Raw genomic sequence first — 24,734 nt, 5'->3', positions numbered from 1 at the left:
CAAGAGAAGCCATCGGAAACAGGCATTATAGTACTCCAGCCTTGCCTCAAGGTCACAGAGGCATAGATCACTGTGCTGAGATCTGTCTGAAAGCAAAGGTCACACCATCAAAATAGTTTAGCGATAATAAGCTACTCTTGGAATCCAGAAAATCTCCTTCTTGTGGCTAATGTTGCTCAGCCTTCTCTCCAAATAGGGGTATTTGAAACTGTGCTGATCATCATTGTTAAGCAGGTCTCTGGAGCGGTAGCTGAATCTTGGTATTTTTCAGTCAGGCTGCTTCTCTACCTTCTGGAAATGAAGCATTCATTATAGATACAGGAAAATGGGCCACAACAATTTTACCCATGAACTGCCAGAGGCAAGAGTTCTGCGTCTGCCTATAGGAGGTGGAACTACATCAAGCTCCAGACCATCTGCAAATTATGAATAGACTCTGTCAAACTAAGCAGGGTTCGTGCCCTCTTCATCCCATGTTGGCAGGCCCAGCCAAAGAGTTTGTGGGGACCAAGGCAGTGTGACTGATCTGCATGGCCACGAGTGAGTGGCTGGGTGGGAGGGGCCGGGAGCTGGGCAGCGTGGGACCCTGAGCTGCACGGCTCCCAGTAAGGGCAGCGAGTGAATGGCCGGGGCCCTGATTGCATGGGGCCCATGGCAACAGCCTCGCTCACCTTGCCCAAAGGCTGGGCCTGCATGTTGGGTGCTTGATGCAAGAGAGGGGGGTTACAGTACACTTGCTTTGACAAAGAAGATGAATAATTGCTCTCAGCACTCAGAGGAGAATCAGAATGAATCAGATGCTTCATGACCCTGTAAAGATTTGCTTTATATTGCAAGGATGATTTACTGTTTCCTTTTTCCTTCTACCCTGTCTTTCCCCTGTCCCATTCCTCATGATAGCTAGACTTAGAATAGTGCAGAATAATGGATTTTCTTCTAGTAACAAGGAAGAGGCAAAATATAGTCTAGCACAATGTTATTTATGTTACAAACAGATAAAAGGAGCTGGACTGCTGTAACATGGTTCATGGGATGCTCTGGGGTATTGCAGGAGTTTATGGGTGTTGCACAGAATGTGGTTCAGCAGCATGAAAGCAGTTAAGTTAACAGATATTTTTAGATTATGTCATGTGAGGATATTGGGCAGAAATATATACAAAATCAAATGAAAAGCACAGAGAAATGTCTCCCCAGAAATTCCTTAGGTTTTCGATAGTCCACTCTCTTCCTTCAGTTTTCTGCTGATGGGATGAAAATGATCACAGGTAGTACCCAGACTACTGGCACGTTAATCTGAGTCCATAGAATCATAGGGCAGGAAGAGACCTCAGGAGGATATCGAGTCCAGCCCCCTGCCCAAAGCAGGACCAACTCCAATTAAATCATCCCAGCCAGGGTTTTGTCAAGCCAGGACTTAAAAACCTCTAGGGATGGAGATTCCACAACCTCCCTAGGTAACCCATTCCAGTGCTTCTCCTCTCTTAGGGCATGTCTATGCTACAGTGTTATTTCAAAATATCTTATTTTGAAATAGTTATTTAGAAATAGCTTATTTCGAAATAACGCGTCTACACACAAAATGCATTTCGAAATAGCATTTTGCTATTTTGAAATAATGCATCCACACTGAGTGGACTCTGAATTGCATTTAAGGCTGGCCAGAACCAGTTCCAGCAGGGCACCAGGCCAGGACTGTGTGGGGCCAGGAGGCATACCTGGGAGGTCGACAAATGCTTTTGATGTTGACCCCCAGGTGTCCAGACTACCGCGCTGTGCCAACAAACAGCTGATCGGCACAGCGTGGCAGCCATTTAAATTTAAATGAAGCAGCAATTATTTAAATCACTGCTTCATTTTCCTATGTCAGGTAGCCTAATCTACATGCCTCTGGCGACAGAAGCATGTAGTCTAGACATACCCGTAGACGGATTGCTGCAAGCCTGGCTGCACTTTCTGTAGGCTGCCATCCGGGAGGTCCATCAGGGGGCTGTCAGTATCAAGGAGGCACTGCGGGAGAGCTTCTACCCTGAGGAGCACTAAGAGCCTCTTTGGTCTGCTCCACTAGGGGCTTGTGCCTCATTCCTCCCTCACGTCCTTCCACTTACCCCTCCCTAACCCCCCTTCCTGATGTCAAATAAAATACATGTATTTTCATGAACACAAGCTCTCTTTATTCAACAAAACTGGCAGGGGGGGAATTAAAGTCTGGTGAGACTGGGGAAAGGAGGTGGGAGAGGGGAGAAAAGAGAGTGGAAGGGGGAGAGGGAAACCTGGGAGGAGGGAGCTGGAAGGGGGAAGCAAGGAGAAGAAGGGGGAGGGGAAGCTCAGGGCTCAGGGGTGGGGGTCTCGCTGGACCAACTTGATTTTCATGCAAACCTGCTCCTGGGTTTGCATGTGGCCTTTGGTGGCCAGGCTGGCAGCTATCCTGCCATAGACGGTCTCATTCCTCCGTCTAGTGTGGAGATCATGGACACGGGGGACATCCTCCCCAAACCTGAATAAGGTCCATGATCTCCACTCTGGATCAGGAAGGCGTCCATCTTCTCCGGGCCCTGCAGGCTCTTGGGAGCTGGCAGACTGCTTATGGGGAGTGGTGGATGGCTGGCTGCCAGTGGCTTGCTGGCTCATGTTTTGGGGCTGCTGGGTCAGGGGCAGTTACTGCTGGCTCTGGGCTGGCAGGCTTGGAGCTGGTACAGGCACTGTGGCCAGAGTCTACCCCTTTTAGGGGCTCCGGGGGTGGGGAGAGTGAGAGGAGTGTTCTTGGTTGAGGCTGGAGTGGCTGGAGGCCCCCTATTTCTAAATAAGTATCTACATAGCACTTATTTCAAAATAACTATTTCGAATTTGGAGTTATTTCTCGTAGAATGGGGTTTACCAAATTCGAAATAAGCACTCTGCTATTTTGAATTAATTTGGAAATAGCTGTTTGGCTGTGTAGATGGTTGGAAAATTATTTTGAAATAACTTTGCTGTGTAGACATACATTTAGTGAAATAGTTTTTCCTAATATCCAACCTAGACACCCCCCACCCACACTGTAACTTATGACCATTGCTCCTTGTTCTGCCATCTGTCACCACTGAGAACAGTCTCGTTCCATCTTTTCTGGAACCTCTCTTCAGGAAGTTGAAGTTAAAGTCCATGTTGCAGTGTGCCTCTATCACTACCCGGTGTAATCAGTTTCCTGGAAAGTTTGTGTGGTCTCTTGGTCACAATCACACACCAGGGTTGTTACTCTTTCACCATGTATTTATTCATTCATTACAAAGTATTGACTAGTTCTGTGGCACCTTAGAGACTAACAAAATATATATCTAGTATCATGAGCTTTTGTGGGTAAACCCCACTTCCTCAGGCCTTATCTAATTGGGTGGTGTTTACCCACAAATGCTCGTGATATTGTATATATGTTAGTCAAGACTACTCATTTTTAAAGTTACAGACTAACACAGTTATGTCTCCAAGACTTTATACAAAGTATTTCACTGTAATGCAGCCTTACAGCAAGGGGAGATTTCCCCACAGCCTTCACTCCTCAGCCCAGACTCACTCTTGGAGCTCTCTCTTGCTTCCTGTTCTCTCCTCTTATCTCTTCCCAGTTACACTGTTAGCCCAGTGATTATCACCCTGATGCACATTATGCCCCAGCGGAAAGATTAACTGGCTCCAGGTGGACCTGCAGCTGTCTTGAGTCTGCAGCAGTGTCAGTGATCAGGTTGCTGTGGATAGTGCCCTATGCCAGCTCTGTTTATCAATGGCAGGGACAAAGAATGTTGCCAGGTGGACAATTACTGAAGAAGCAAACCCGAGCAGGCTGGCAAACTATAGGAAGCTACCACAACACAAGCAAGTAAGCAATCTGAGACCATTACATTTCAATGATCTCCGTGTGCATTCTCAGTAAAATAATTTAGGCAGCCTCTACACCTTGCAAAATAGAATAGCCTTATATCAGTCCTGGTAACATACAGCATTGTGGTTGGAAAATCAGAGAACAGTATCTACCAAATGCCACCAGTGACCTACATTGCTTTTATAAGAAGATGTAGCCATCAGTATCATTTGTCCATATTTTGATTTTAGAGTTTTCACTTTTAAAATATCTGTTTTAAATGTTTTTGATTCTTTGTGCAAGTTTAATTTTTCCCACACTTGTAGCTAGCATTCCTTTTGTGTATCAGAGTCAAAGAAGCTCATTGGGAGGGATGGTATTAAGGCTGATCCAGCACCATTTGTTAAAGTTCACAAAGTGCCCATGCACTGGCAGCATTGCTGTGCTAATGAAAGCTTTGGTTACACTGATTTTTAGAAGAGGGAGAGAATTTTGATACTTTCTTGAGAAACAGTCTTTCTACTTCCTCTTCCTAGTTCTTTTAACAAGCCCCAGACTGACTTTTCAAAAGGAAAAAAAAGCCATTGCTAATAAACATAACATACAGATATAAAATCTACTGACATTAACATGGCAAATGGTAAATGATATACTAAGTAAATGTATCTTTTTAGATGTGGCCATTCAAGGTAGGTACAAAGGCCAAAATTTTGAATCCTGGGTATCTCAAATGAAGTATTTAAATGAACAGTTAGATTTTCGGGAGGGCTAAACATTGAGAGCTTCCACTGATTTTCGTAGCAGATTTGTCAGAATATGGACTGAGAGAAGTGGTGTTAGACCTTCTAGATTTGGACAAAAGACAAATAGAAATATAAAGCTACCTTCCCCCAACACCATCCTATTATACATCAACCAATTGGGGTTTTGCAACTGGTTCTTTTGGAACATAGACAATTGTTATAAGCAGATGTCCAAGGATGCCAAAGTGTTAGACAAAATGATTCTCCTGACTGGAGTGAGCAGATTGAAATGAATTTACTAAATTGAAAGAAAATGCAATTAGGTTGGTTTGGCTGGGACATGGAGTGAATGAAAAGTAAATGCTTGAGAATAAGCAGTCACAGATGCCTAAGAGGCCTTAAATCTGTTAACTTCTGATTCATTTCCTGGGAAACTTCCAGCTTTCTGATCACTGATACATTAAGCTTTCTTCAGAGATAATAATCAAGAAAAGATACAACCATAGGCAACAATTAAAATAAATCACATTGTTCAGAATGGCTTCCTGTTCTCATCATGCGCCCAGTGCATGGCACCCTGCACAGAAATCCTGTGACTATGCAGCACCACCTTCTCTTGGCTTGGGATAGATTCACCCCAGCTTATCTGCCTACTGCTCAAGTAAAGCAAGGCCTAGGCGGTCCCAATCTCTCTTCCATCAGGTTGTAGGGGCAGCCTGTGCAGTCCTCAATGAGAATGGTGAGATGGGGCATACCCTGGGGCTATGTCTAGACTACATCCCGGTTGGCAGAGGGATGCAAATGAAGCCGGGATTTAAATATCCCGTGCTTCATTTGCGTAATCACGTAATAGAGCTTTTTTGAAAGAGCATTATTTTGAAATTGAAACCACAATTTAGATGCGGTTCTTTCAAAAATAGAAGCCTTTTTCGAAAGATCCTATAAACCTCATTTTTGGAGGTTTACAGGATCTTTCAAAAAATCACCCCATTTTCAAAAGAACTGCGTCTAGACTGCAATTTCAATTTCAAAATAGCACTTTTTCGAAAGAGCACCATTACGTGATTATTTAAATGAAGTGCGGGATATTTAAATTCTGGCTTCATTTGCACTTTTGAAGTGCTTCATTTATATCTCTCTGCCGACAGAGGGATGTAGTCTAGACACACCCTGAGTGTCTAAGGGACGTTCTAACTCATTGTATACCTGTTCAGCCCTTTTGCCTGTGGGGTTACTTTGTGAAGACCTGGTTGAAACTGAAGGAATTGTGGAATACCCAAAAGAGCAACAGTTCAAACAATGACTCTGCCCTGGCCAGCATGAATTCCTCAGGGGCACAATATGCCAGGATGGGCATAGGGAGATGTAATTTGAATCTCTGTGCATCAGCAGGGCTGAAGTTGGCCCTATGTATCTAGCAAATTAAGTTTCTTGTTAGACAAGGTTTGTTTCTGTCACATATTGCATCTGACTCATTCCTGGAAATAACCTTAAAAAGATAAAAAACTAGCCTGTCATCCACCAGAGTGATGGTGAGCATCATCTTTGCCTGCTGTTCTGTGTCTGAACCCAAAAGAGACACAGAATAATCAGCTGTGACACAGAAAGCCTTCTCTACAGAGTGAGGGGTGGGACAGGATAAGCTCCATAGAACAAAGAAGAAAACAGGAAAAAAGCATTAGCCAAGGAAACTAGAACAAACAGATGGAGGGAAAAAATAGGCAGGAAAAAGAAAGCAGCTTAAGAACAGGAAAAAATACTCCTAGGTTTATAAGTGAATTAAATGCCTTTAAAATTTCTCTTGACAACACACATTGTAGGCAGACATGTGATCATTACATAGTTTCCCTTGATATTAAAATCATAAGCAAATGACAACACTATAGAAGTACACATCGCAATCTAAGCATAGATTCTTAATTTTCTCTTTCTGTTAAGATCAGCAAGTTCCCACAAATATCAATCACATTGAAATAATAGGAAAATTCCATCCAGCAAGTTGGAACTACTCTTTTGATCACTAGCATCTTTTTTAACTCATATGGTATTTTTTTTTCTCCCTGATTTGTTTTCTGCAACTTTTTAAACAAGAAGAATAATTCATAACTTTGATATAATTTCCATAATTGTTATATAATCTGCTAAAATTCATGAAATTTTTAGGATTTGCAAAAAATTTAATTAATGCGTCGCATCTGTCTGAATTCTCTAACAGCCCAATCTAAATCATGTAGCAAAATGAGAGAACTCCCACTGAATTTTTTGGGCTTAAAATTGGGCTCCTAGTGATTAAATAGATCTGTGTTGACACTGCTTTGTTGCTAAAAGTCAGTGTGTGTGAATGCCATTTGTCAGCCCTTTTGGAGACAAAATCCTTCCAGTCCTTGGGGGGGAGGGGGTGATGTTTTGTCAGCAGCAGACTGCTCCAGCTGAAAAAGCATTTGTACTTTAATTTGCCATGGCAAACCTTTGTCATTCATGGTGTGGGGCTTAAGCACCCATGAATGATGAACAGTTTTTGTTGATCAAGTGCAAGTCTAGACATATCCTCAGACTTAAGTCTCTCTGAGGCAGAGAATGTGTATCTGTCTGTTGACTGCAAAACATCATGTGCCTTTATGACACTGTCCAAATGCTTTGTAGTAATAATAATGGACAAATCCCGGTGCATTCCCGCTCACTGTTAAAAATGTGACATTGCTTTTGCTTTTATTTAGCACAACAATGGAGAGTGCATGTTAAAACTGCCAGAGATTCACCAACACCACAGAAGTGTAGAAGAACCCTTGTGATTTATGGCTCAAAGGGCAAAAGTGGCAGCCTTCTCCTTTCTCCACCAAGCCCAGGATATGTGTGCTTTCTACCCAGAGCGACGGATGAATTCCTTGTAAGTCATCAAATGCAATACTGCACTGAAATGATAATGACATTCTGCTTTAGCTAAAGGATATATTTGAAATGCTACTCTGGTTGCTATAAATATAGTTATTTACCAAGAAGGAATGATATAACTTCAGATCTTGAGACATTTTCTTCTTGCAACCCTGCTCAACAATCTTTAGTTATTGTGTTCACAACCCACTGTAATGCCATCATATTCCAATGGGTTTCAATAATGTAAATTCGCATGATAATCTTATTGATAAACTAGGCAAATATAACTTAGATAGGGCCACGATAAGGTGGGTGCATAATTGGCTGGATAACCGTAGTCAGAGAGTTGTTGTTAACGGTTCTAAATCCTGCTGGAAAGGGATAACAAGTGGAGTTCCTCAAGGGTCTGTTTTGGGACCCGTACTATTCAATATCTTCATCAATGATGTAGATATTGGGATAGAGAGTACGCTTATTAAGTTTGCAGATGATACCAAACTGGGTGGGGTTGCGACTTCTTTGGAGTATAGGGACATAATTCAAAATGACCTTAGCAAAGTTAGAGAAATGGTCAGAGGTAAACAGGATGAGGTTTAATAAAGAGAAATGCAAAGTGCTCCACTTAGGAAGGAACAATCAGTTCCATACATACAAGATGGGAAGCGACTGTCTAGGAAGGAGCATGGCGGAAAGGGATCTAGGGGTCATAGTGGACCACAAGTTGAATATGAGTCAACAGTGTGATGCTGTTGCAAAAAAAGCAAATATGATTCTAGGTTGTATCAACAGGTGTGTTGTAAGCAAAACTCGTGAAGTCATTCTGCCGCTCTACTCTGCACTAGTTAGGCCTCAGCTGGAGTACTGTGTCCAGTTCTGGGCGCCACATTTCAAGAAAGATGTGGAGAAATTGGAAAGGGTACAGAGAAGAGCGACAAGAATGATTAAAGGTCTAGAGAACATGACCTATGAAGCCAGGCTTCATGAACTGGGCTTGTTTAGTTTGGAAAAAAGAAGATTAAGGGGGGACATGATAGCGGTTTTCAAATATCTAAAAGGGTGTCACAAGGAGGAAGGCGAAAATTTGTTCCTCTTGGTTTCTGAGGACAGGACAAGGAGTAATGGGCTTAAAGTGCAGCAGGGGAGGTTTAGATTGGACATTAGGAAAAAATTCCTAACTGTCAGGGTGGTCAAATATTGGAATAAATTGCCAAGGGAGGTGGTGGAATCTCCCTCTCTGGAGATATTTAAGAACAGGTTAGATAGACATCTGTCAGGGATGGTGTAGACGGAGCTTGATCCTGCCTTGAGGGCGGGGGGCTGGACTCGATGACCTCTCGAGGTCCCTTCCAGTCCTATTATTCTATGATTCTATGAAATCATCAAGGAATGAGAGTCCTTTCTTGTACTTTACAGCATGTGCTGCTTATTGCCTTGTTTTTTTAAAAAGTTCTCTTAATCATGTTAACTCTGAAATCCTGGGTAATTTGCAATTGTCTGTAATGTGTAAAGTATCATGCTCTAATGCTCTGCTATGCTGGTCACAAGCCAGTAGACCATGGTCACAAGCCAGTAGACCATGGTTCCTTTCATAGTCAATCACTGTGTTTGGTCACTAAATGTCCAGCAGTACAGCCGGGCTATGGTAGGCTTCCTGCCTACCCAGACCCCATGCTACTCCCGGACCAGCACCTCCCTGTGGCCCCTGAGGGTTGTTAGGAGGCAAGGGGTCTCTGTGTGCTGCTCCTGCCTGCAGGCATTGTCTCCACACAGTTGGGTACAGCAGGGCACAGGTTATCCAACAAGTTCTTGGACTTCATTAGAGTCAAATTTTTATTTCAGAAGGTAGAGAAAGCTACTGGGGGGTGGGGAACCGGTTCTAGAATTGATTTTAACAAATAGGGAGGAACTGGTTGAGAATTTGAAAGAGGAAGGCAGCTAGGGTGAAAGCAATCATGAAATAGCAGAGTTCGTGAGTCTAAGGCTGAGGTGGGGAACCTCAGGCCTGGGAGCCAGATGTGGCCGTCGGCTTGCCTGGATCCAGCCCCAGAGGCTCAGGACCCATCCCCAGCATTGGGAAGCCCATGTTGGCACTCCAGCTCCTGCTCCACTTCCCCCTGGGGGCTGGAGCACACAAAATCTATTAGGCTGGGCTCCTCAAGCTCTGGAGTGCAAGGGGAATGTGGGGAGTATCTTGCTCCTTCTCAGCCAGGGGCCACAATGAGGGTTTTTTTCCGCTTCTCACTTGTGTGCAGCTCTCAACTGATTTTTCTGTGGGTCCCAACCCCCCAAAAGGGTTCCCCACCTCTGGTCTAAGGCATGGTAGGAAGGATTTATAGAGGGCAGACTTTAGCAAACTTAGAGAGCTGGTAGGTAAGATCTAAGAGGAAGCAAGTCTAAGAGGAAAAACAATTGAAGACAGTTGGCAGTTTTTCTGTTTACAGAGTTCACGTTTAGGCAGTTTTTCTGAGACATTATTAAAAGCACAAGAGCAAATTATCTCACTCTGTAGGAAAGATAGGGAGTATGGTGAAAGATCACCCTGGCTCAACCAGGAGATCTTCAATCATCTAAAAATGAAAAAGAATCCTACAAAAAGTGGAAATTATATTCATCAAATTAAAAAGGATGAATATAAACAAATAGCACAAGTATGTAGGAGCAAAACTGGTAAGGCCAAGGCACAAAACGAGTTCAAACTAGCTAGAGACATAGAGGGTAGCAAGAAAATATTCTACCAACACATTAGAAGTAAGAGGAAGACCAAGAATAGGTAGGCCAGGTTCTCAATGGGGGGGGGGGGGGGATATAAAATGTGGTACTTACTGACTTCTTTGTTTCATTTTTCACCAAGAAGGTTGGTGGCGATTTGACAGCTAACACAGTGAATACCAGTGAAAATGAGATTGAATCAGAAGCTAAAATAGGAAAAGTACAAATTAAAAAATGACTCTAGACAAATTAGATGATTTCAAGCCAACAGTGACTGATGAAATGCATTCTAGAATACTCAAGGAGCTGACAGAGGAGATATTTGAACCATTAGCAATTATCTTTTCAAGGGCACAGAAGAAGGGAAAAATACCAGAAGACTGGAAAAGGGAAAATATAGTGCCCATCTATAAAAAGGGAAATAAGAACAGCCCAGGGAATTACAGACCAGTTTTCGACACAGGAAGGTTGGCAGGGGCTGCTCTTTTGTTGACTGAATCTAGTATTCCCATCCTTATTGAGTACCGGCTTCGACAGGAAAGTGCTCGGAGGTTGATTTATCACATCTAAGAAGGTCACCATGTGGTGAATCTGGAAGCCTTTAGACCTTCCATGAGTGCAGGGGACTGGACTTGATGATTTTTCAAGGTCCCTTTCAGGCTTATGATTTTATGTTCTTGTGTCCTGCAGTACTGAGGTCTGTCTTAGGCTGTGCCATTCTTAGTGTTAGACTGTGCCACTGAGATACAGCCAGTAGCCAAGACAGAGGGGAAAGGAAGGCTGTGCACCTCAGTACACTGCTCAGGCAAGGGTACTCCACTGCAGGAGGAGGCCTGGCACATTGTCCAGGCAGCAAGCCAGCATGGTGGCCTCACTCTCAGCCTTTCCCACATCCCCTCAGTCCCATATACTGAACCTCCCCCCCCATCCCTCTCCTGGCTTCTGCAACTCTCACACCTCCCAACCCCCTGCCCTGAGCCCCCTGCACTCCATCCTGCATTTACATTTCTTACAGGTATTGCTGTATCGAAACCCCTCTGCCCTGAGTGCCCCCTCAGGAAGGAGTTGCAAGATGACAGTACCTGCAAGAAATGTAAGTTACTTTTGCCTCTGCCGGAGGACGGTAGGATGATGAAAAGAGACTTCTTGAAGCATCTGGGATGGGGGAAGCAGCTTCATACCAAACTTGAAACTCTTCTGTGGCCTTAGGTCTAGGAAATGATTGGAGTCTCAAAGGAGAAAAAGTCCTGTCCCCTCCCCCTGGAACGCATCCATCTCCAAGGAGGATATTATCTAGCTATGAAAATACTCAGAAAAGCCTCAGACATTCACAGGTGTTACTGCTTGCTATTTGGAATTCATATCTTGCTCTCTCTAATTTTATGGGATCTAGTATTTTAAGTGTGTGTGTTTAGGGAGGCAGGGCTGGGAATGTAGTGTGAGATACAATATCTGTCCCCGTCCCTTCCTTCAGATCGTTGAGGACGGAGAGGTTTGGACTGTATGTCCAAGGGACATGAATGGGGCTTTGCTTCTTCTCTGGACTTCATTAAAGTGGCCTCCACTTTTCCACAGTGAGCACATTTCAGTATGGTGCCACACTGACAGCTTTCTGAGTGCATTTCCATTCTTCTGATTGGCTTAGTTTTAGGGAGACATGGTATATTTTCCCTTTGGCTGTTCATGTCCTTGGTTCTGTTGCTGTGTGTCAAAACTTTAATATTTTCTGAAAGTGTTTTTGCTGTTCATGAAGGTTTTTCTTTTTGCAATATGAGTCACTGTATTTTACAAGCATTGTTGCATTTTAAGTAAATCAGAGGAGCAGGCCTAATTTTAAAAAGTGGTTGGTGTTTCATGGCAATTTTTGAAAACCATTCTCTTTAGAACAATTCAACTGATATAGTTTCTGTTGTTCTTTTCCTTTCCTACTTATTTCTAAGAACATTTGAATAAACACAGGATCTTTGTTTTATAAGTGAGTTCATCTTGCTCTCATTTGTGGCAGCACAGTTGTTTACTGTGAGAATGATTATGATGCCACAATGAACAGAGAGCTTTGAATTCTGATGAACACTTAGCAGAAGATGAACTCTTAATAGAACAAAAATTATGGTTTTACACAATGTCTTCAGTAATTCAATGCAGTGAGGAAGAACTATAGGTAATGTAGCACATGCAAGATTAATTGTTTTGACACAATGGGCTTAATGTTGACCTCAGAAATCTATGTAAATCTGCATATTGCTCATTTACATGCACACTTATGTGCACATCCTGGCAAGAGCGTGTGTAGCTTCCTGATTTTCCAGGTGCACCCACAGAAGTTTGCCACAAATGCATGCATACCTAGAAGCTGATAATCATGTCCAAACATGATCTCTGACAATAACTGATCCCAGTACTCTTTATAGCAGGCTTTATAGTTCAATACTGTTATCTGGTCCCCTCTCAGTTGTTTTTTTTTCTTTCTCAAGACTTAAATATGTCCAGATTTTTAACATTTGCTCCTACGTTTTTAAAACCTTTTATCATTTTTGTTCCTCTCCTCTGGACTTTCCTTATTAGGTCCATATCTTTCCTAAAGTGGGCTGTCCAGAATTGGACATGTTACTCCAGCTGAAGCCAAGTAGAAGGGAATAAATATTTCCTATTTCTTACATATGCCACTCCTGTGAATAAACCCCAGGATTTATGTGGTGATGCCCTCTGACACAGCTGGGAGAGTTGGGGGAAAGAGCATGAGAGGAAAACAACAACAAACACACATACTAAGGAAAACGAAAGTGTGAGATTTAAAGGGGTAGTTTAAAACTGTAATTTTATTTTAACATGACTAAAAATAATTAGTTCAGAGAAACAAAAAATGGTAGGCCAGCTGATTAAGTGTTTCTCCTTCTGCCAACTCAAGGGGTACGTCTAAACTACATGGCTCCATTGATGGAGCCATGTAGATTTGTTTGTTTGGCAAAGTCAAATGAAGCCACGATTTAAATGATCGCGGCTTCATTTAAATTTACATGGCTGCCGCGCTGAGCCGACAAACAGCTGATCAGCTGTTTGTCCACTCAGCACGCTAGTCTGGACGCTCCCCTGCCGACATCAAAGCCCTTTGACGGCAGCCCAGGTAAACCTCATCCCACGAGGAATAACGGGGCTGCCGACAAAGGGCTTTGATGTCGGCAGGGGAGCATCCAGACTAGCGCGCTGAGCGGACAAACAGCTGATCAGCTGTTTGTCGGCTCAGCGCAGCAGCCATGTAAATTTAAATGAAGCCGCAATCATTTAAATCGCGGCTTCATTTGACTTTGCCTATGTGTCTAATCTACTTGCCTCTGATGACAGAGGCATGTAATCTAGACACAGCCCAAGGTATGGATCCTAGCACTTAGTCACAAGGTTTATTTTTACATATCTTAGGGACACCATGAGCAAGACTATGCAAAGGCCAAAACGACAGTGGCATTTAAAAAAAAACTAGTTACATTCATGGAGGATAGGTCCCCCATTAGCTAAGATGGTCAGGGATGCGCCTCTAGACTTTGATTGTCTCTATCCTCTGATTGCCAGAAACTGGGAATGAGTGACAGGGGATGATCACTTAATGGCTACCTGTTCTGTTCATTCTCTTTGAAGCAACTGACATTGGCTATTATCTGAAGACAGGACACTGGGCTAGGTGCACCATTGGTCTGATGCAGCATGGCCATTCTTGACAATAATTAATCATGATTGTTGCAATATTAAAAGAAAGCATTAAACAAAACAACAGAAAACTGTGAACACAAATAATAAATTGGTTACTTTTATTACAGTCTCTTCAGTGTGTATCTCTGTAGAGAAGAGATTATACCCTTGAGAATGAGTTGCTTCTCAAGGTGTTTTTCTCTTGGGAGGAGAAGACTAAAGTGTACTATTTCCCAAAAATATTGTTTTCAGTTTTAATATTTTATTAGATTCTTAAAACTATTTATGTGTGCAGATTTTTGTTTAAGGGCAAAAGTAGATTATTAATAATAATCTAAACAGTATATAGTTGGGCAAAGCAAGCAGTCCTATCTAAAACCTATGCTATCAAAGAAGATATTTAAATTAGTTACATAGAAAAGAGCCAGTTATGACTATTAACAATCATAAATCCAGTTATGTCCCATTGTTTCCCTGTTTCTCAATGTTTAGTTCCTGTCTCCTCTCCAGGAGTATATGGTCTAACCATTTGATGATTACAAAGAGAAAATGTTAGCCCTTTTAATTGCAACAGCATTTTAGCGATGAGGAGTCCTGTGGCACCTTATAGACTAACAGGATATTGGAGCATAAGCTTTCGTGGGCAAAGACCCACTTCGTCAGATGCATATCACATGCATCTGACGAAGTGGGTCTTTGCCCACGAAAGCTTATGCTCCAATAAATCTGTTAGTCTATAAGGTGCCACAGGACTCCTTGTCGCTTTTGCAGATCCAGAGTTACATAGCTACCCCTCTGATACTTAACAGTATTTTAATATTCCAAAAGCACAGTGAGAGTTTTAAATCCAATCCCATGGCAGTATTTGAGTTAACTTCCCACCAATCCATGTTAAAGTCTTGGAGAGGTTCTTTGGAGGTTGGTTTCTATTTGAATCTTTCTCTGGCTTTCTTATCTGTTGCAACTTGCTTGGGGAAATGTGATTCTGGAGCAGGAAAGTAGAGGGGATGAGTGAGGAATATTCTCTTCGCTGTTTTATACCCCTCAGCTTCCCATTTTCATGAAATTATAGGCAAACTCTCCTCTTTCCAGCTTGTTTGGTTTCAGCATTAGTTGCTATCATCCATTCATTGGCTTCATGACTTTGGAGTTGTCTTAGGTGACACTTTCAGGTTCTAAATATGCAGTCTGCTTAATGAATATGCAACATTTCATAATTGCCTTTGCTCTTCTTGTGGCAGGAAGACATCAGATAACTTTCAAAGCTACTTTTAATTCATTCTTTTTATTCAGTCCTTTCTCTGAGAGATTCTTTCTGTTTTGTTAGAGTTTGACAGGAAATGAAATTCTGTCTTCAAAAATCCAAACACTTTTCTGTTCTTTACATAAGAGCTTTCAGTTCCAAAAGCAGTCATATAAAATTAAACAGATTTTTACAAAAATCTTTAGCTTAAGCTGTTGATTTTACATGACACTTTTTGGAATGATGATTTTCTTGTTTTCCTGAGCTGGGTGACAGATTACTTGCATGCTGCCCATAATCAATTAATTCCCATTAATATAAATATTCTGTAATAAAGTGGTTTCTTATATTAGTAACCAGTTATAACATCAAATGATTTTGCCATATTTGTATGTAAACATGTTATTCCTATAACAATTATTTGACAACTAGTATATGAAGGTGTGCATTTAGATACAAAATATTTGCAACTATACATCTCAAAAGAAGTTTGCCCTTTTCAATGTTTAAGACATAAACAATAGTTAATTTTCAACTACACTAACTTTTTCCACAGTTTCAAAAACAGAAGCAGAGATAGCTGTCCCTTTCTCCACCCCTGCTGGCCCACTGGGGTTATATCTGTTCCAGTCCCCATCTCTGGCTCCTTGCTACCTTCCTGTGGTCATTCTACAATATAATTCCCTCCTACCAGACTCCTCCCTTTCCATTTTATGAGAAACAATCAAATTCCAGGCACATTGAATCTAGACAATAGAAGACTAGAAATGGGATGTACATTTTTAACAGTGAAAATAATTAACCATTGGTACAACTTGCCAATGTTTACAGTGCAATCATGGGCAATTTTAAAATATACTCTGGTTCAAAAAGGAATTAATTCAAGGAAGTTCTGTGGTCTGGATTATGCAGGAGATCAGACTGAATAATAACAATTGCTCATTCTGACCATAGAACCTATGAAAGTGGATCTGGACAAACAATCAAAAATAGATTTATTGTAATAAATAAATCCATGTTTTTTGATAATATGATTTGTTTCAGTTGTACTGGCATCCCTTTTTGGTTTTGGTTTAGTTTTGTCAAATGCTGTAGGCTCATGGAAGAGCTGCTAAGCTTAATAGAATTCATATATTTATCCCTTTCCCAATCCTCTGCATCTTTCTTTTTCTTACATTATGAGCTTTTCTGGGCATGTATTATATTTTTATTATGTAGTTGTAAAGCACCTAGCACGCTGTGCATGAAACTGAAATACAAATAATAATCATATGGGAAGTGGCACTTTATATGTTTTCTGTGGAAAGGGTCACTGCTTAGCACATCAGAGGATTTCCAGAGCTCTGATACAGAGGCAATGACATGAATTTGACAACACCCTTTGTAGCTAAGATCACACATGCATGCACCCATCTGTAGTAGGGTCGACTCACAGCCGCAGCACCACTTGCTGGTTATTCCAGCTTGATTTATAGTGTGCACTGCTTTCTGACCAGTGTTTCACCCATTGTCGCTCCACTCTCTCCATCCTCTGGTTCTGGACCTGCATAGCTCCCTGGACCACAGTGCCATCTTCAGGACACTGCCCTCTGGCAGTGCCCACTACTCTGCCCTGCCCCCTTTTGGGTGTATCAGCAATCCTCAGTCTTTCAGGACCAAAGTCTAGCCCCTTGCCTCAGAGGCAAGCTGCAGCCTGTATAGGCCATGCTCACATGTGGCCAGGTGTGGTGCAAGGGGAGGACCCCGGCCTGCCCACTACTCTGGGTCCCAGACAAGAGACCCTGTGGCAACAGCCTTGTCCTGACATCCTTCACTCCCCTTACCTGCCCTCAATGTTCCTTGGGCCACTTTCCTATAACCTACTGCAACATGCTTTATGTGAAGGTGACAAAGAATTAGAGTTAAGGTGTGCATCCAGATAATAGCTTAACTATTCTAGCACTGATTCCTCTGAAGAAATCTTGTATGGGCCAGAAAGGAAAAGGCTTAAAATACTGCAAATTTACCTAAGCTTCTTTTATCTGGTACCTTTGTCTTAGAGGTTTAAAGCCATCTCAGTGGCTTGTTCAAAGCCATCTCTTGATTGTAAGAGTTAAGCTCTTTCAGTCATGGGACAACAGCAATATCTATTGCTCAGTATGTGACCAATCACAACTAACCATAGCTCAAATTTCAAGCACCAACTCTAGAATGCTTGGTTCAAACTGCGATTAATTGAGAGAGGAAAAAAAATGTGACAAAATTAATTAGCAAACGTTGAATCATGAATAAATATGAGGAAAGAGTATTCTGCTTGCAAATATTCCACCAGATGAGGAAAGTGCTGCACTGCTAAGAATTATTTGCTCAGTTCTACTTAGGTCATTTTTCATTAATTTGAAGCTAAGAGGGATCAGAAGGTGCAGAAAGACAATTTTTGGATCCAGTTCTAAAATAGATAGGTGATCATGGTAAGTTGCTCAGGAGATGTTAGAATTGATGTAATAAAAATGTGCATTCTGAGGGTAGACCAAAAAACTAGAACAGAAAAAAAAAGGATAATGATGACTGAATTAGATAAAAAAAAGGAAAGAAATGTCTGGTGAATTCAATTGAGGTTACCCAGTGTAGTTTAATTCAGTAGATCAGGAAAAAGTCTGGCTGCAGATGTTTTCTGGTTGGAGGCATAGTCATAGTGTTAATTGAAATCATGAATATGGGAAATGAAGGGGAAACAATGGTTTTAGAGTAGTAACACTTTACACAGTCGTGAAATTTTCTCTGAAATTGGCTTATTCTATCATACATCTACCGTGTATGTTGTCTGCACATTTGCTGCAAGGAATGCAATATATACCCTTTACAGGGTCACTAGAAATTTTTTCAAGAATTTAAAAGCTTAGAAGGCTGCAGGTTTGAGTAACAGAAGACAAGGATGTAAGGTCAGAGTGACCCTATTTACCTATGCTGAATGTGGGACACCTGGTAAAATTATTCGTGTTCAATGGCAAACAATAAGAACTATGCAGTACAAACTAGCACAGGGAGAGGTGACACACACTCTCATAAACCTTTGGACCAATCCAATCCAACCCTGCCTACCCAGTGCTCTCCATTTTCTATGCCTGGATGGATCTCCAGGACAGACTCAACTCTTCTGGTACCTGGCACCATGTTTTCTCAAGGCAATATGTGGGGGGACACAGAGTCACAGGAGCCCCAGATTTCTGTCAGGGTTTACACCAGAATGAGGTCAGCAGCAGCCTTTTGGCACTCTGTAGGAGGGAAAGGACAGGAGCAGCTTCCAGCTACACAGTGGTGGTGATGGAGGTAGAGGTAGAGATGTTTTTCCAGGGGTCATCTGTTCCCTCCTAAACCCCATTGCCACTCTTCTATGATTAGAAGCATCTGGTCCCTTCCAGGACATACAGTGTAGAAAGGCAGCTAATGCATGGCTGTTGCTGGCCATGGACATTATTACCCCGCCATCTCCTGTCCCCTTGCTACAGTGCAGGCAGGAAGGGGTTAAGCCTTAAGGGTTCACTGAACATGAGGTCCCAGGGAACTTGGCTGAACCTGGCCAGAGAGGTGCCTCAGTACAGGTGGATGCCTAGGAGACAGAACATCCCAGCACTGCTGGGTGGGGAGAGGGGGGTAAGGGGACAGGATGTGAGGAGGGTGTTATGTGCCTTTGCCTGGGGATCTGCAGGATCTGGGCACAAACAGGCTAGAAACTGCTTCCTCCCCAACACTTCAGAGCTTACATTAGGGGCAGAGAAGCTTCCCCAAGCCAGCACTGTGCCCTGGGCCAGAGGGTCTTGAACTTTCCTTGCGAGCCGTCCCAGTCAGAGGCAGTTGGGGAAGGAAGGAGCCTGCCAGCCCAGCTGTTAATGAGTGGAATGATCCGACCACGGGTTGGTTCTCTGCACAGTGTGGGAAGTGGTGGGGTGTACCCTGCCGCGGGTGGAGTATTGAAGAGCAGCAGGGAGAGGGCATTGAAAAAGGAAGCATGTAAAAGGCTGATGGGTGGGCAGCAGAGGTCACACATAACCAGCCACTACCTGCCTGTACTCACCAGCCACTGCAGCAAGCAGCCAGTGCTGGATGGAAAGGAGGTGAGGGCAGGGGGCAGCCTGCTGGCAAAGAGGAGGCACACAGCAGGGACTGCACTGATGGAACAGCCCGGGGAACAGCTAGCCTCACATGCTGCAGTTTTGCCTAACCGCCAGCCTTGCACACTCATCAGCTACTGGACCCTCCTCACCACTGGCGGGTGGGTGACTGGTGAGCAAGGATTCAGCCAGCAGTAGGTCCCACCTGTACTGATAGAAGGGCAGAGACAGAAAATGCAAGACAAACTGCTCATTCTTCAAATAAATAAAGTCAGGACACCTGCAGGAGGGCGTAAATGTGGGACTGTCCCTTTAAAAACAGGATATCTGGTCACCATATGTAAGGTACACTCTGCCACGTAAAGTAAGAAGAAAAATAGCCAAGTGTTTTAGTTCTGCAATTCTAAATCATAAAGTTTTGTCCAGCAACTAGTCTATGCTACATACAATTGAGTAGTTGAGTGAAATGGGTGAAGTAAAAGGAGCCATCTGTAAGAAGGAAAAACTACAGTCAATTTTAAAAACAGGAAGTCTTACTGTGAAAAAAGGCAGATCTTACGACATTATTGCTTATGAAGAAGGCACAATTTGGACCTATACAAGAACAGTACATTCTCCGCTAGAGAATAAGAGATAAAAAGCACACATTTTGAGAAGAATTAGACCTATTAGTATAAATATAGCAATGCTTCATGATACCCTATGCAATCGCCACAACCTTGAATGAAAAATGCTTGCATAAAAACCCAACCCTGTCCTTGTAATAGGGAAATTCTTTCTCCCCTTGGATGGACACAGTGATGTCCTTAAACACAATGAAATCAATGTGACTCCATTACACAAGGCTGAGAAGGATTTTGCGAACCCACAAAGGGGAGCAAACCCACTGTGCAGGCTTAACAGCAATTCTGATCTGGGATAGAACAGCCAATGGGCCCCCAGGCATGCACAAGCAGGTGAAGTCCCCCTGACATTTGGGCAGAGCAGTGCCTGCACTGGCTGGTGCCTAGTGTATTGGTGGCTATGCTCTTCTAGGGCTCCCACATGCCTGCCTGGTAGAGTTGCCAATCCAAAGACTTTTGCCCTGACCCTTCCCTGATGCCACGCCCCTGTCCTGTCCCTTCTCTGAGGCCCTACTCCCCACTCGCTCTCCCTCACCCTCACTTACTCTCACCAGGTTCAGGTGCAGGAGTGGATGTGAGGTCCAGGCTCTAGGAGGGAGTTTGGGTGCAGAAGGGCATGTGAGGTGTGGGCTGTAGAAGGGAGTTTGGGTGTGAAGTGCAGACTCTAGGCTGGGGCAGAGGCTTGAGGTGTGAGAAGGAGTTATGCGTGAAGGCTCTGGGCTGGGGTAGGGGGTGGGCTGTAAGGGGGGGGTCTCCATAAGCCGCTGCCTGCAGGCACTTCCCCCACAGCTCCAATTGGCTGCAGTTTCTAGCCAATGAGAGCTGAAGAGTCAGGGCTTGGAGAGCAGGAAGCATGCAGAGACTCCCTCCCCCCTGGGGGGCAGGAACGTGCCAGTCACTGGGGAATGGCATGCTGTGAGGGGAGTGTTAGCAGCAGCCAGGAGCCCCTGGGTCCTTTTAAATTGCATGGTCTCCTAGGCAATTGCCCTTCCCACATCAGCAAGCCTGCCATTGCGTGCTTCAGATATCCCCATATAGCAGGGCTCAGGGGCAAGTAGGTGCAGGCCAAGGAAAGAGAGGGGGAAGTCTGCTGGATCCACCAGTACATATCTACCGTGATCACAGCATCAGCCACAAGGCAGCACTGCTACCACTACTTGCACTATGAGGAGGATTTCATGCCCCAGTCACTATGAACTTCTCCTTGACTCCTGGGATTTAGTTTGGAAGTAGAATTAACCCATTGGCCTTTTCTGTTAATGGTATTATTTTAGTGGGTGCCATCTTTTTGACTGTCAGTTTCCTCTGACTGTTCCAAACACTCCGGTGTTTTAGCTCGCTGACCTCTGTTGTTGTTAATGTAAGTAGGGCAATTAACAACCCTCTTCTATGAAATGTCCCTTCATCTCTGCTGTGCTTTAATAACAGTTTAACACTCTCAAGCACCAGTCACAAAGCCTTATGTTGTGGTTGGAGTGAAAACATTAACGTATAAAACCAGAGAAGGTAGTTTTGACAGAATATGAGATCCTGGGCAAAATTTTTATGCTTAAGCCTTTCTTTAAATTAATTGTTACATTATAAAACTAGCTTTGTTTCTTGTTTCTCTTGAAACCACTGTTGTTTCCAGTAGAAGACTGCTGAAACTTCCCTTTTCTATTGTCAGAGGTGGGGCTGTTTCAGCCTGATGGCTGTGAATGAAAGTTGCTCTCTCTGTCCAATCCAACAACTTTTATACCTTGAGGAGGCTGCAGATCACTACCTATGGGAATAAGGGGTGGGAAGAGGAGAGAATGATGGGTTCAGTGGTTTTCTTCTCTCTTCCTTCCTGCTCCACAAGCACTAAGAAAATGAAAACATAATTAGGAGGGATCAGACTGAAGATTTTTCTACGTCTATCTCAGCTTTTTTTATATCTATATCATTCGCCCTCAGCCCTTCAAGCTGTGGAGTAGATGGATAAACTGGGTCTCAGAGGGACCCTTGGAGGTAGGTAGCAGCAGAAAGATTCCACCTGGACTTGAAGTTAACCAGCAAAAGTATCAAGTATCAACAGTATCCCATTCCCATTCATCAGGATAACACTGTTACATCATCGAGAGTAGGGACAGGCAACCCTCTAAGGCAGGGTTGTCCTTCTTTTCCAGATAGGGACCCATTTTGACAATTCAGGAAGACTTGCTGACCCAGGGCAATTCAAAACATGTGTGAATGGCTCCTTAAGAGCTACCTGAGGAGACACCTGGTGACCCTTTTGAAATGTAATGGTGACCCATATTTAGGTCCTGACACATAGGTTGGGAGACCCTACTCTAAGGCAAAGCTAAATGTATAAGGTGAATGATTTTTTTAAAGAACAAAATGGCTCCTTTTCCCTGGTGAAGTGGTTATGAAATCATTTGGATTATAAAAATCTATCTGTAAAAGAGTCTCACCTCGCTCACCCCAAGAAGGGCTACGGTTGCCCATATTTATTGCAATTCCGGGATAGTCCCGTAGACCTAGGCACAACCCGCGGAGCAAGCACGCCCGGTTCCCCAGTCCCTCGATTATATTAGAGGACGACTGAGGCTGTCTGTTCCGGCCGGCGAAGTAGGGAGCGGCCCAGGGCGGGGTCGTGGAGCCCGTGAGCGGGTGTGTTTTGGGGTACTGCCCCCATCCGCTAGGGAGGGACCCTGAGTCCCTGCCTTCAGGGCCCTGGGCCGGGGTTCGGAGAGGGGTGGGCCCGAACCCCCCTACTCCACCGGCCGGAACAGACAGCCTCAGTCGTCCTCTAATATAATCGAGGGACTGGGGAACCGGGCGTGCTTGCTCCGCGGGTTGTGCCTAGGTCTACGGGACTATCCCGGAATTGCAATAAATATGGGCAACCGTAGCCCTTCTTGGGGTGAGCGAGGTGAGACTCTTTTACATTTTACTAGTGGACATTTCATTAAAACTACTTGAGGTAGGCTTTATTATTACTACTTGTTATTCCTCGTCATACCTAATACGTAGGGGTTGATCTGATTGATTTTAATACTAGTTTTGGACACTGAGCAACTGACATGATCAGGCCATTACAGAACACCTTTCATCTAAGGTGTACAGATGTTAGCATCTTAGTGTGGAAAGTATGATCCTATTTTTCAGAAAAGGGAACTGAGAAGGTAGAGTCACATGACATGCTCAAGCTCACATGAGAAATAGATTCCCTCAATTCCTTTACTTTACCCCCAAATCATCCTTCCTCTCTGTTAACATAAACTTCTTTATATTTATTGCAGGTTGAAACTGAAGATGTGGGGGATGTATACAAGATTCGGGTCAGCTGTGATATTTTGCCAGACTTTGAGGGCTGGCATCTGAAGTCCTTTCACATGCAAGAGCTACATACTAAACAAGAAGTGAACTTTGACTGTAACTGCTGGCTTTCTATTAACAAAGAAGATCAGGAACTAGTGAAAGAATTCCCTGCAGTGCATGAGAACCAGAGACCTTTACCAGGTAAAAATAACAAAGGAGACAGGAACAATGTGAACCAGCCTTTGAAAAATAATCAATTGGGCAAATATTATATTTAATCATTCCCTGTACTGCATATCTACAGTGGTTCCACAGCAACTCCATGTGCTGTGATAATATTTTAAAAATCTCTCCCAGTTAAATTAGAAATTGTGCTTAATAATTGCCTAATCTTGGGCATAACACAAAGGGTGTGTCTAGACTACACCTCTCTGTCGACAGAGATATGTAGATTAGGCACATCGAAATTGCTAATGAAGAAGGGATTTAAATATCCCGTGCCTCATTAGCATAAACATGTCAGCTGCTTTTTTCCAAAACGGAGTTTAAAAAAAAAAAAGGCAGTCTAGACGCGGATCTGTCAAAAATAAAGTCTTTTTCGACAGATCCGCATCTAGACTGCTGGTTTTTTGAAAAAACTCCGTTTAGAAAAAAAGCGGCAGCCATGTTTATGCTAATGAGGCATGGGATATTTAAATCCCTGCTTCATTAGCAATTTCAATGTGCCTGATTTGCATCCTTCTGTCGACAGAGGGATGCAGTCTAGACATAGCTTAAGGGTACATCTACACAGCAGGGCAAAAGTTGAATTAAGTTACGGAACTTCAGCTATGTCAATTGCATAGCTTTGAATTAAACTATTTTAACTAGCTTTTGGTGCTGTCTACATAGCAGGAAGTCGAAGGAAGAACACTCTTCCTTTGACTTCCCTTAGTCCTTATGAAATGAGCGTTACCATGAGTCAGAGTAAGAAGTCCACTATCTCAACATTATTTTGACAAAATGTCTTGCTGGATAGATGCGCACTATTGTATTTCGAAATAACACTGCTGTATAGAGGTACCTAAGTGTGCGACACTGGGAAAATCTAATTATGCTAGTAAAAGATAAGACATAATGCAAAGCCATGGAAGTTAATTTTGGGAGAATTAGTATTGAATTCCTCAGTTTACCATAGCTTGAGTTACTGAGGTGAACATCAGAAATAGTCATTACTGCACAATAAAGTTATGATGTAATTTCAAGGGCATTTTTGTAATGTTGGGAGGCCGCATTTTTTTCACAAGACATTCCAAATATGTACCCATAAAATTAAAGAATACGGAGCCTCAGATTTTCAAATTATGCATGCAAGACGTGGTTAAGGGCCTAACTTTCATGGTTTCTCTAAATTGAGGCTATGTCTACACTAGAAGTTTTGTCAGTAAAACAATGACAAAAACACTCCCTTCACTGACATAAGTTTCACTGAAAAAAGTGCTGGCGTTGACAGCAATTTTTTGGCTAGAGAATGTCTCTTGTTGACATAGATACTGCTGCTTGTCAGGAGTGGTTAAATTATACTAAGATAGGAGAGAATAGAGAACCTACATAGAAGACCTTACAGAAGTGCAGCTGCAGCAGTATAGCTGTTGCACTGTAAGATCTGTG

General features: G+C 43.0%; 1 protein-coding gene across 2 annotated transcripts in view; it reads left to right on the top strand.

Moving 5' to 3' along the window:
* The window catches only part of RP1 (RP1 axonemal microtubule associated), a 325,691-nt gene that overhangs the window by 191,091 nt on the left and 109,866 nt on the right, over positions 1-24,734 (top strand). For both annotated transcript variants that reach the window (XM_075920696.2, XM_025183398.3), the window contains 2 exons: positions 7,293-7,462; positions 23,066-23,285. In XM_075920696.2, coding sequence (XP_075776811.2) covers positions 7,293-7,462; positions 23,066-23,285 — 390 coding nt within the window. The remainder of the gene's footprint in view (positions 1-7,292; positions 7,463-23,065; positions 23,286-24,734) is intronic.

Source organism: Pelodiscus sinensis, chromosome 2 (assembly GCF_052426305.1).
Source record: "Pelodiscus sinensis isolate ZL-2025 chromosome 2, ASM5242630v1, whole genome shotgun sequence".
In the NCBI taxonomy this organism is placed as follows: domain Eukaryota; kingdom Metazoa; phylum Chordata; order Testudines; family Trionychidae; genus Pelodiscus; species Pelodiscus sinensis.
This window is presented reverse-complemented; position numbering and strand designations above follow the sequence as displayed.